The sequence below is a fragment of the Schistocerca cancellata genome, chromosome 9, assembly GCF_023864275.1.
Source record: "Schistocerca cancellata isolate TAMUIC-IGC-003103 chromosome 9, iqSchCanc2.1, whole genome shotgun sequence".
In the NCBI taxonomy this organism is placed as follows: domain Eukaryota; kingdom Metazoa; phylum Arthropoda; class Insecta; order Orthoptera; family Acrididae; genus Schistocerca; species Schistocerca cancellata.
This window is the reverse complement of record NC_064634.1, coordinates 152,024,146-152,037,764: the sequence shown is the minus strand read 5'-3', so window position 1 is coordinate 152,037,764 and position 13,619 is coordinate 152,024,146. Positions and strand designations below refer to the sequence as shown.

At 41.6% G+C, this 13,619-nt stretch overlaps 1 protein-coding gene across 1 annotated transcript in view; it reads right to left on the bottom strand.

Annotated features, from left to right (window-relative positions):
- LOC126101248 (transmembrane protease serine 9-like) overlaps positions 1-10,764 on the bottom strand; it is a 302,414-nt gene extending 291,650 nt beyond the window's left edge. The window contains exons 1-2 of the mRNA XM_049911935.1: positions 10,617-10,764; positions 1,630-1,728 (exon numbers count right to left, since the gene is read on the bottom strand). Of these exons, the coding sequence (XP_049767892.1) occupies positions 1,630-1,728; positions 10,617-10,764 (247 nt within the window). The remainder of the gene's footprint in view (positions 1-1,629; positions 1,729-10,616) is intronic.
- Between the last annotated feature and the right edge of the window lie 2,855 nt (positions 10,765-13,619).

Genomic DNA, 13,619 nt, shown 5'->3' with positions numbered 1-13,619 from the left:
AATACAGGACTCTCCATAATAGTAAAAATTGTTCAAATTTATTTTCTGATTTTGAGAAACATACATAATAATTGGTATTATCATTATCTATATAGTTTTTTATGATCAGTTTTAATATTTATAACAAAAATTTTCAAAATTATAAATTACAAGTAAAATTACCTTTCTTGCACAGACCGATTTCAAACAACAACTTTGTATATGTTTCCCTCTTTATCACGTTTTCAGTAGTTGTTGAGAAAGGTACATTCTGAACCAATGTTATGTCAAGGTGGACATCTCTATAGAAGAGTTTTTTCTAATTCAAATTTTTTGTGTTGTGGTGTGTTCTCTGAAACAGAGTATTAAAAGATATAAATATTCATGAGAAATCATTTCCAGAGTTAACCATAGTGAGGATCTTCGTACTCTTGTCTTGAAAGAGGAAACCTACTTCTAAAAACATTGTGCCCATGAAACACATAGAGAAAACTGCAAGTATCAGTAACAAACAATCTTAAAAACTTTGTGAACTATTGTACCACACAACATTAATTCAGCACTTTCTTGTGTTCTCACGATACTAAGAATTAGTTATGCAGACCACACCATTGAACAGTGCTGAATAATGCAAAATCGTCGGTTAGGCTGTGTGATACTTTCCCTTCCATCAGAGTAGTTCCAATCGCATGGCTGCAAACTCTACATTCATGAGAAATATCTCACAGTGGATGGCCATTTTTCTGAGAATATTTTAATTTTTATAATATCAGCTGATTTACTTGATACCAAACAGAATAATGCATTTACTCGTATCGACATTGAGACCATAAATGCCTAATTCTCATTTTCAGTACTCTATGCAAACCAACCCATACAGGTGATGTGGTGAAGGCACAGTTCGACTTTCATTATTTTGATTATATTGAGGTCGAACCGTCAAGAATTTCATAATTGTATATCACTGGGAGATTTTTATTCGAAAAAAAGCAACCTTTATACACAAGGTTAATGTGCATAACATGCACCTCAAAATTATTTTGAAAATTTTATATAATTCGACGAAAGCAATTAATTTCATTTTTAAATGTTATGCAAATAGTGTTCTCCTTACAAATCCAGCTCAACTGATTTTTTATAAATAGTGCCCTCAAACTACGAGGGATGCATATTAAAATTGTAGTCTGTCAGTTTGTGTTACAGTCAGATCTTAACTGAGAAATAGTATCTATTAATTTAGTTTGCGGACTGTGCTGTCTTTAAGTGGAACCTCTTGATGAAGAAGGGAGGTTGTTGAACCCCTATATGAGTCACATGTGAGTCTGTAGACTTTTTTTTTAAGTATTTGAATTTTAATAACAGGTGAGGCACGTTTCATTATGTTTCAAGCGTGATGTTTTAGTTTAGAAAACATACGTCTATCAGACAGTTTTTGTTTACATTAGTGTCATAACGTCTAATAAACGAGTAACTGCACAAACCTGCGGATATTCAGTACTGGATGACGATACTGAGAGAAAAAATATAATTAATAATTTATAGAGGGCTGTTGCAATGTGCATGAAAAATCCTGTGCTGGGAAACAGTAAGAGACTTTCAGACTGTTGGCAACAAAATTTATTATGTACTGTTTGTAGACAGAACACTTACTGTCGCCAGTCAATCCCCAGCCACTAACCAGAGCATTTTGTCCCACGAAGGTTTCGTTGATCTCAGCAAAAGAAGGTAAGGCCACCAGCTTGATGTACTCTAAGAGGATAAAAATTACAGGTTATACATACAATATATTGTATCTGGATAATCTGCATGTAAATTCTGTATCTAAGTAAATCTATTTACTGAATTACTACATTTGTAATCTGTATGTAAGTTTTCTGATATACCTTGCTCAGCAATAGTGTTAGATGATAATACTGCCTTCTGTCGGAATGGTGATAACACCAGCTCTCACGAGACTTTTTTTGTTAGGTTCCAGAGGAAGACGACTTGGCACAAATTGTGCCGTCGCCTTCAATCCTATTTCTGAACCTCTTCTTCGTCATTGTTGGCTTCACCGGATCATCAGCAACTTATTCATTACCAACATCTTAATTTTTAGAGTCAACAACATAATCATATTGTTAGCGTCAAGGCCATTGTCGTCGTCCTCGTCATTGTCATCGTTGTAGTCATCGTCATTGCAATAGTCATCGTCACTGGAATCGCCAACGTTGTAATCGTTACCGCTATTGTCGTCTTCTTTGTTGTTGTCGTTGCCGCCGTCATCATCGCTCTGTTCATAGTCATCATCAGCCTTGACATCATCGTATCGTCTTCAGAATTAAAGAGTGAATCCAAGTAACACGTCAGCGTGACTTTCCAGTTTTTCTTATCCCTGTAGTGAGGGAATTTTGGTTCTACAGGTTTTCACTTAAGCCGGTCCAGAAACATACAGATTACATGGTCACTCCAACGTGTTGCCATAGACATGGGTTCACAGGTAGATGCCGGGCGTTCGATACAGTTCCCCACAGTCGTTTAATGAAAAAAGTAAGAGCATAAGGACTGTCAGACCAATTGTGTGATTGGATTGAAGAGTTCCTAGATAACAGAACGCAGCATGTCATTCTCAATGGAGAGAAGTCTTCCGAAGTAAGAGTGATTTCAGTTGTGCCGCAGGGGAGTGTCGTAGGACCGTTGCTATTCACAATATACATAAATGACCTGGTGGATGACATCGGAAGTTCACTGAGGCTTCTTGCAGATGATGCTGTGGTGTATCGAGAGGTTGTAACAATGGAAAATTGTACTGAAATTCAGGAGGGTCTGCAGCGAATTGACGCATGGTGCAGGGAATGGCAATTGAATCTCAATGTAGACAAGTGTAATGTGCTGCGAATACATAGAAAGATAGATCCCTTATCATTTAGCTACAAAATAGCAGGTCAGCAACTGGAAGCAGTTAATTCCATAATTTATCTGGGAGTACGCAGTAGGAGTGATTTAAAATGGAATGATCATATAAAGTTGATCGTCGGTAAAGCAGATGCCAGACAGATTCATTGGAAGAATCCTAAGGAAATGCAATCCGAAAGCAAAGGAAGTAGGTTACAGTACGCTTGTTCGTCCACTGCTTGAATACTACTCAGCAGTGTGGGATCCGTACCAGATAGGGTTGATAGAAGCGAAAGAGAAGATCCAACGGAGAGCAGCGCACTTCGTTACAGGATCATTTAGTAATCGCGAAAGCGTTACGGAGATGGTAGATAAACTCCAGTGGAAGACTCTGCAGGAGAGACGCTCAGTAGCTCGGTACGGGCTTTTGTTAAAGTTTCGAGAACATACCTTCACCGAAGAGCAGTATACTGCTCCCTCCTACGTTTATCTCGCGAAGAGACCATGAGGATAAAATCAGAGAGATTAGAGACCACACAGAAGCATACCGACAATCCTTCTTTCCACGAACAACACGAGACTGGAATAGAAGGGAGAACCGATAGAGGTACTCAGGGTACCCTCCGCCACACACCATCAGGTGGCTTGCGGAGTATGGATGTAGATGTAGATGTAAATGTTCTGTAACCACCTAGTTTATCTATTACACACTACATATTTCATTCTTGTCGTACGTAAGTCATCAGTATAAATCCTTCCAGAAACACACGTTAAAAAGCGAAGAAGTACCATTTCACTGGACTTCTATAACGAAACTTCCATTTCCGCTAGTATCAAATTTCACTTGTGTCTAGTAAAGCTGGAGTGTTCATTGTTTTGTAGAATTTATTACTTGTTTTGTTATCTCCCTTATTTTTCCCCTATTTTAGTATTTTTTACATTTATGACAGAATGAAGGAAGGAAGATTAGATTTTACGTCAGTGAGACAACGTTACAGACACAGTGTCACATAGGGGTAGGCCTATATACGAGAATTGGAACTTTAATAGTATAGTGGCAACTATTTATTTACAACTCGTACAAAATAGATGCGTGTTTTAAAGTTTTACTGACCTTCAGAGTAGTCACCAGAATTGTGTATAACCCGTTGCCAGCGATGTGGAAGTCGTAGGACACCCTTAGCAGTGCCAGTTGTGTTGACAGTTTGAGCTGTGCTGTCTATTGCCCGACGAATTTGTATCAGTTCTGAAGCGAATGCCGTGAAGTGTTCCCTTTAGTTTAGAAATCGAGTTGAACTCACGAGGGCTGAAGTCAGGGGAGTGTAGTAGGTGGCATAGCACATAGCAGCCTCATCAGGAAAACAAATCGCCGGCCGGAGTGGCCAAGCGGTTCTAGGCGCTTCAGTCTGGAACCGCGCGACCGCTACGGTTGCAGGTTCGAATCCTGCCTCGGGCATGGATGTTTGTGATGTCATTAGGTTAGTTAGGTTTAAATAGTTCTAAGTTATAGGGGACTGATGACCTCAGATGTTAAGTCCCATAGTGCTCAGAGCCATTTGAACCATTTGAAAACAAATCAGTAACAGCTTGTATCCACACACCGTCCTGTAAAATGATGTACAGATCCTGCAGAAAGTTTCACCAATTCTTTCCTTATGCTGTTCATTTTTGGAACACAACCTACGACCAGCTTAGAGGCAGAAGTGATGACACTTTCTGCAGGACCTAACCATCATTTCGCAGGACAATGCTGGAGCTTGTACATTGCAGGCTGTTACTGATCTGTTTGTTTCTTTGACTGATGGGGCTGCTAACTGCTGTACCACCTAATGCACTGCCCTGACGTATGCCCTCGTGAGTTCAACTTGAATTCTAAACTGAAGGGAACACTTCACGGCATCAGCTTCAGAACTGCTACAAATTCGTCGGGCAATAGACCGCGCCGCTCGAACTGTCAGCACACCTGGCACTGCTAAGAGTATCCTACGACTTCCACATCGCTGGCAACGGGTTATACACAATGCTGGTGACTACTTTCAAGGTCAGTAAAACTTTGAAAGGCGTATATATTTCGTACGAGCTGTAAATAAGTAGTTGCCACTATTAAAGTTCCAACCTTCGTATGATGAATTATTGATTTGTCTCATGGCGAGGGTATGACCTTCTGGCACTATGTACAAGTTCTTTATCTTAGCAAATCATTACTGTCATATATATCCTTTCGCCCTGAATTTTAATCGCACTCTCGAACCTTTCGTTTATTTCCGCCATTGAAATTTCTGTGTATACATTGAACAATTGGTAAATAACTGCATCACTGTCTTAGTCACTGCTTAATGCGGCCATTTCATTCTTGTATTGTATATGGCGTGTAATTTAAATGACAAAGTCGGCAGATGGCAGGAAATTTAAAGGTCCCAGATGGTGATGGAGGTAAATGAAAAAAAAAATGCTAGGTGTACTGGCAAGAAAATTTTTGTAACCAGCAATCCCACACTGCCTGTTGATCTGGAGTTCATCTTTAAACCTTTCCTAATAACTGATTTCTTCCAGTGCAAAACGACACTTTTCCATTCTTAAAATAGGACGTGCGGCACATAATCTCTTAAACACTTCCCCCAACCTCGAAACCACAGTTACGTCATTGGTTCATAAATTCCAACAAGGAACGAACCACTTGTGTATCGGAAACCGTATCGCATACCTCTGAATTTACTTGACTTCATTAACCAACATTACGGAAACCCTTGACAGTTTAGGGCAGTACAAGTACTTCTCCAAGATAGTTATATCAGGTTCCTCAAACTGTGTGTAAAACTCAATATAATATAAGTTTGAGAACAATAAGTTACCAAGAATCGTAGGATATCCAACAAGAGAGAGATGGAGAAAGAGAGAGAGGGAGAGAGAGAGAGAGAGAGAGAGAGTATTTGTGGTGTAGAGGAAGTCAACGGCTCTTTTGTGAGAACACTAGAAATATATGTGGCTAAAATGTGGAAAATGCAATAAAAGAAATGGGAAGCAGTCTGAGATAAAATCACGCTCACTCTCCTCCAGTCTCACCCATGACCCGCAAAATCACATTAGCTCGCACCATGTAAGATAACGTTAAAAATGGTGAGATGTTCTAAAAGTGTCAATTAAAACACAAATAACAGAGGAGAAAAACTAAAATTTATTGCAGGAGTATGTGGTCGATTGATCACTTACAAAAGACACGGGTGAGTCAGTCACCCTGAAAACGCGTTAAAGCTGTCCCCCAAAAATTTTATGGGACAAGCCGGACACTGAACAAAACTTAAAAATGTGTTCCACGTTCGTGTCATCATCATTTAAAATGTAGGGCAAATTGGGTGACTGCTCCCCTCTTATTTGAATACAAAATACAGGGACTGAGCGTGGTGGCGCAGTGGTTAGACACTGGACTCGCATTCGGGAGGACGACGGTTCAATCCCGCGTCCGGCCATCCTGATTTAGGTTTTCCGTGATTTCCCTAAATCACTCCAGGCAAATGCCGGGATGGTTCCTCTGAAAGGGCACGGCCGACTTCCTTCCCCATCCTTCCCTAATCCGATGAGACCGATAACCACGCTGTCTGGTCTCCTTCCCCAAACCAACCAACCAACCAACAAAATACAGGTTACTAAAATGTGGTGCAACGTGATCTGTACGCCACGAGGACCATGTATTGGAGGATCTTCTGGACGCAGCAAGAAGCAATAAGTCAGAGGGCTGTGACCTATGCGAAGACGAGTGAGAAGGGCTTCATTCCGTCTGCGTGGCTGAAAGGGGCTACGCCAAGGCCGACGTGTGGCCTTTACCAAACGCAGTTTGTTGTCTATCACTTTCAGCTATTCCTCTTCCCAACGTCACATTACTCCGTAACTCACCAACGAAACGATAGCATGCAGGGGCACCACACACTGGACGAACTGAGGGTCCCGGCGCGCCTCCTCGGTTGCTACATCTGCCATTTCGTGCCTCTTAGACCCCCTGGCGTGCTTCAGAAAGACATCTCCTTCCCCAGCCTTTGTAAATGGAGAAGAGCATCCTGGCTGTCCTGGACCAATTTATCTGCTCGGAACGTGTGTGATGATGAGGAGGTCCCATACTCCGAGAAGCGTAGGGAACGACGCCGGAGACCCGCACTGCCGTACTAGGCAAGGTCCTAGTGGAAGTGGTTTGCCATTGCCTTCCGCCGACTGTAATAGGGATGAATGATGATGATGCAGACGACACAACACCCAGTCATCTCGAGGCAGGAAAAATCCCTGACCCCGCCGGGAATCGAACCCGGGAGCCCGTGTCCGGAAAGCGAGAACGCTACCGCAAGACCACGAGCTGTGGACGAACATGTAGAGACAGAAGAGGACTCAGGAAGTCGTAAGAACCGAGGAATTTAGCAGGCACATAATATCTCATTTGCTCCATCGCCCTCTAGATCGATTATAATTCGACATCGATAACAATGAAGTCTGAAGGCAACCAAGTCTTGAGGATCCGGTCAGGGAAAACGATAGAGCAAGCATCGGAATCCCCTTGATTAAACCCATCCACGAATACAGCCACGTAGCTGTGATGCCAATTCTGAAGACTGCAAAGGGCCGACAAGTGTGACAATTATCACACAATCAGCTTAACGGCTCATAAGTTCAAGTTGTCGACAAGAATAATATAGACAAAAATTGAAAAGGAAATTGAGGATGTGTTAGAAGACGATTAGTTTGGCTTCAGGAAAGGTAAAGGCAACAGAGAGGCAATACCGACGTGGCGATTGATAATGGAAGCAGGACTAGAGAAAAATCTAGATACGTTCTTACGCTTTGTCGAGTTGGAAAAATCGTTCAACAATGTAGAATAGTGCAAGACGTACGAAATTCTGAGAAAAATAGATAGGGGTAATAGGGAACGACGGTTAATACGCAACATATACAGGAGCCAAAAGGGACCAATAATAGTGGAACACCAACAAAGAAATGCTAGGATGAAAATGAGTGTAACACAGGGATGTTGCCCATTACCCCTACTGTTCAATCATGGATCGAGGAAACAAATGGCGGAAATAAAAGAAAAGTTGAAGTGTGGGATGAAAATTCAAGGTGAAAGGATATCAATGATAAAATTCGCTGACGACATTGATATCCTCAGTGAATGTGAAGAAGAAATACAGGATCTGGTAAACGGAATAAACAGTCTAATGAGCGCAGAATATGGACTGAGAGTAAATTTAAGAAAGATGAAAGTAAAGAAAAGCATCAGAAATGAGAACAATGAGAAAACTGATATCAGTACTGGTGATCACGATGCAGATGAAGTTACTTAATTCTGCTACCAAGGCAGCAAAACATCCCATGACGTACGGAACAAGGAGGACATTAAAAGCATACTAGAGAAAACGGCATTCCTGGCCAAGAGAAGTCTATTAGTATCAAACACAGGCCTTAACGCGGGTATGAAGTTTCTGAAAACCTACGTTTGGAGCAAAGCATGTATGGTGGTTAAACTTGTGCAGTGGTAAAACCGGAATAGAAGAGAATCGAAGCATTTGAGTCGCGGTGCTACAGAAGAATGTTGAAAATTAGGTAGAAGATGAAATAATGAATGCGGAGGTTCTCTGAATAATAAACGAGGAAAGGATTATATGGAAAACACTGACAAGAAGAGGTGACAGGGTGACAGGACATCTGTTAAGACACCATGGAATAATTTCCGTGGTACTAGAAGGAGCTGAGAGGGTAAAAACTGTAGAGGAAAACGTAAATCTAAATACATCCAGCAAATAATTGAGGATCTAGGTTGTAAGTGATTTTCCGATATGAAGAAGTTGGCAGAGGAGAGAAATAAGTGGCAAACGCATCAAACCAAAGACTGATGACTCAAAAGGAAACAAAAAAAATTGTGACGTTGGTTTAAAATGTCGGAAAATGTCGTATTAAAAACACAAGGAAGAGTGCAAACACTCCTATGCTGCACTAAATCGAAAATTATTCTGGATCTGTGTAGTAACCAGGACGCAGTAAGTTACAACCACGGATTTGGGCCTGTGCTTGCCACGTAGGGGCTCAAGGTTTACGAGAATTCCAAACTTCCTCGTAGCTAGTTGACGACTGGAGAAAAGGCGTTGCAACAGGATGGTGCGCTGCTGAACTCGGAACAGCGAGGATCTTATATGGTTGGCGCACCATGAGGAGTTGCCGCCGGGTGGTATGTGGCGATGTGCCAACGTCAGCAGAGAGACTGGGTATGGGGCTGGTCGTGTAAGAAGGCCATCCTGATCCCCTTAAGATAGATAGCATCGGTGCTCTTCTCTGATCCGTATACCGTGCACCCGTAGTCCAGCTGAGATCTCGCGAAAGTTCTGTAAAACTGAAACATACACGCCCTGTCTGGTCCCCAAGACCCGTGGCTAATACTCAGGTATTCAGCGTCTTCTGGGCCCTCGGCTTCAGATGTTTTTCGTGTGGTAACCACGACGGTTTGGAATCAAAAATGGGGCCCATCAACATCACAGGGTCCTTAAAAAGTAGAATGATGTCCTTAATATGCAAGTCAGGTAAATTAAAAATACGATGAAGACGATAAGAATGAACACACACACACACAGACACACACACACACACACACACACACACACACACATATATATATATATATATATATATATATATATATATATATAGGGCTTCAAAACAGGTTTTACATTTTATATATATATATATATATATATATATATATATAATGTAAAACCTGTTTTGAAGCCCTCTCCTCCAACCTCTTCACTTGAATTCGCAACTGACGCTTCGCTACTGCGATGCTGGTTGAGCAACAGAAAACTGCAAAATTGTCCACAAACAAGGAGCATTGTTCGGGTGTCCTTTCCGTAGACGTGATACTGTTGATGGCTGTGATAGAGTGGGTAACACTTAAAACACTGCCCTGTGGGACACCATTCTCCTGTTCAAAAATATGTGACTGCACATCACCATTTCGGTAAGAAAAAGAGCGCTTAGGTAAGAAGGCCCGAATGAAGATTCGCTATTGGCTACTGGTGGAGCTGCCCTAGAATACTGCGTATCCAAGTAGTGTCATATGCTTTACCGATTTCAAAGAATACACCAATACAATGCTGTTTACGTAGGGACGCCTATTAGATAGCTGCCTCGAACAGGGTCAGGTTGTCGAAAGTAGCTCGTCATCTCGTGAATCCACGCTGAGAGTGGTTAAGAAGCTGACTGGTCTCTGACGTCCAGACAAGATGATGGTTAACCAGACGCATGAAGTTCTTTTCTACAAATAACGTTAAGACGACGCTCTACTACCTACTGGGACATATTTGGTCCTTTTGGGCTTGAGGAAAGGTATACAATTGCCTCCCTCCACGATTTAGGAAAGTAACCTGTCTGGTATATGGAATTAAAGCACTTAAGAGAACATAACTGGACACCGTTTTCAAGCTCCATAGCATGCTGTATCGAATTTGGTCGTCACGATCCTCAGTATCACCAGCGTCAAAAAGTGCTGAATCCAGCTCCCACATAAAGAATTAGGGCATAGGACTCCGAATCGTTGGATCTGAACGGTGGACCTCGTCTGTCGACAGCGCTTTCCCAGACTTCCATCACGAGACTTACGCTCAATCACTTCGTCGTCTGTCACAACGCCTAAACTCGTCTCTCTCCCTCTTCCCCTCCCCCCCCCCCCCTCTCTCACTGTCTCTCTCCTCAACGAACCAAGGGTGCTACATTGTTTTTGCGCTACTCACCGCTCAGAGGAGCTTCCTCGGGCAGGAAGATAACAGCCACGTCGTTATTGACGTCGCCCGTCGAGTTGTACCGCGGGTGCCTCTTGGCCGAACTGCTGACCGCAGTCCATGCGCTGGACTCGGACTCTACCATATGGATGCCTCCCATGCGTAGGTCGAAGCTTTTGAACCTGCCGCAGTAAATTTCCGACTTGCAGTTGCGAAGCAGGAACTAGCGACAATACTTATTCTTATTTATGGTTTTGTACTAGAGACATTAGGCTCGATTCACACGGTGGGCAACGTCACGTCAACGTCAACGCGGGTCACGTGACGTCACAATATTCGTCCAATGCTTTCAAATAGCGAGGTTCACACGGTGGGCAACGTCACGTCAACGTCAGTTTACCTGCCGACCGGTATACTTCAAAAGAATAGTTTGACGTTGACGGTGGGATCGCGTGGTTGGCGAACTGCTTACGATTGGCTGTTACTTTTCTGTCTGTTCAGCGGCTGCTCGCATGGCACGAGTTTGATTCTGCTACAGTGTTCTCCACATCGAAAATATCTACTGAGTTTTCAGTTATAAAATGTTTTTATATAAACATGAACGACGAGAAGTTAATCGAACTTGTTCGCCAAAATGTGGAGTTGTATGACATGAGCTGCAAAAAATACAGCGACACTTTGTTTAAAGAAGAAATATGGAAGAAAATTGGATTGGTTATCGTTGACTGTATGAATATTGTAGGTCTACTGAAGATAATATTTATTTTGTATGCAACGTATTTAGATGTATAACATCGCACCTGCATGTATTCATGTATGTATGTACTCACGATTAGGAGGTGTAAACGCTTAGCATAGGTTAGAGCCTTCCTGCTTTCCAATTTCACAGTTATTCGCGAGTCGTGAAAGTTTATTTCGACCATGTCTATATGTAATACTTATCATTCCGAAGCAAATATGACTATTCTACGTCACATAGTCATTTTGGCTAGTAGTTTACTTATGTATAGTATTTATTTACATACTTTCTGGTACTGAGTCTCACTCAATATTTCGTATGGATACAGCCTATTTAAGTACAACTGCAGTAAAAAGTTCGATGTTCCACATTCATATACAGTGTGCAATTGGTTCTCTGCAGTGCCAAAGTTTATGCAGGACGAACTGTAGCAGATTTAGATCTACACAACAACGGGCCATAAATTGTGAATGTTTAGCCTATAGATCAATTTGTTGATAGTGTGCAGTATTAAATAAATGTTCTGTTCTATAAAATACGTAAAGGTACAGAACAGGAACCCTCAAAGGAATTGGTGAAGCTGAAGCATCAGACTCACCTCAAACAAACCATTAGTTTTTCTCGTGGAGAAATTGCACGGCGCATGTCTGTGTCTGCTTTCTTGATGCTGCTGCTTATCAAAGACAGCAAATTAAAAAATTGCTGTCTCGACATTCGTAAATATTTATAAAATGACGTCTCCTCTTCTTCCAGCTCTCTATACAATGTGTGATATTCGCCTTCACACATTCTCTTCAAGATCATTTTCTTCAGCCACGTTCGTTTTGATTGCCTTGCCAATTTCCGCTCTCTTTTCTCATCATCTAAAGCAATTACAATCGTAACAAGTTCATCAAGACTAAATATAATGTCCACCATCCTCTCTCGTGAACATTTCAGCGAGTTTCCAATAACGCGCCAAAACGTGGTTGAAGTTTTGCCATCGTTTTGCATCGTCCAGTGTGAATGCAAGTGGATTTTTGACGGTGCGTGACGTCACTGACGTTGACGTGACGTTGCCCACCGTGTGAATCGAGCCTTAAAAGCAGGTGAGAACTCAAAAATCCGAATAAAACTGTATTAGCTATCTGCAAGTAAATTAACTGCATTGGCAGACACTTTAAGTGTTGTCTTCAAGGTTCCGTACGTGGGCCAGGCTACTGCGGATTAGCCACTCTTCCCTTGCCAGTATTAGTAGATGTCACATACTTGGTTGATTACATTCTGCTGCTAATAATCGTGCTGAAGGGGCCGGAGAATTCAGAAGAAAAGAAAATGGATAAATTGGAACGAGAGTGAAGGACGTGTTAAAACAGGTTTCGAGATAGTGTACAAACAGTAAATTGCTAATAACGATTCATACGACCCCGTACATTTGCCTGAAGGGTAATTTGTCTTTCGACAGAAGCTCTAATCTTAAATTCCAGCCAAATTCCATAAGATGTAGCAATAGTAATTGTAGGTACCTGGAGCTATGGTAAGATGAGAAAAAACAGTGTCATGAAACACAAAATTACTGTGACTCATAGGGAAATGAAAAGATCCTACAAACACACAAATGTTGACACTGCCAATAACAACCTCCCACTGCAGGCGTAAAGATAATATTGTTACGCCATGTTCACTGCAATGGTGTGTACGACCGTCTGAAAAAAGTAAGTTCAGAATTGCTTATTTTCAAAAATGGTTCAAATGGCTCGGAGCACTTGGGACTCAACATCTTAGGTCATAAGTCCCCTAGAACTTAGAACTACTTAAACCTAACTAACCTAAGGACAACACACACACACCCATGCCCGAGGCAGGATTCGAACCTGCGACCGTAGCAGTCCCGCGGTTCCGGACTGCAGCGCCAGAACCACTAGTGCTTATTTTCGTTTTTCTACTTTCCTGTTTGTATATGGCTGTACATAATTTGCTCTTACCACTTATGCATTTACAAATGCTCTTTATGATGATTCCTAGATAGTAGCTTCCTACGAAAGTTTCCTGTAAAATTATAAGAGTAAGATGCTTAATGTTGCAGTGGAACGTGGATTTTGGAGACGCTGATTTTCATTAGGTTAACTGAAGATTATAGAAGTTCACTAATTGTGTATGTGATGATATGAGATCATCTGTTAGAACTCCTTCAGCGTTTCACAACATCACTTCTTTCATTTGCCATATATTGTAAATGTTTTGTGTGTTCGAATCATTACTTAATTTATTGGGTATTCATAGTGGAACACAAACAA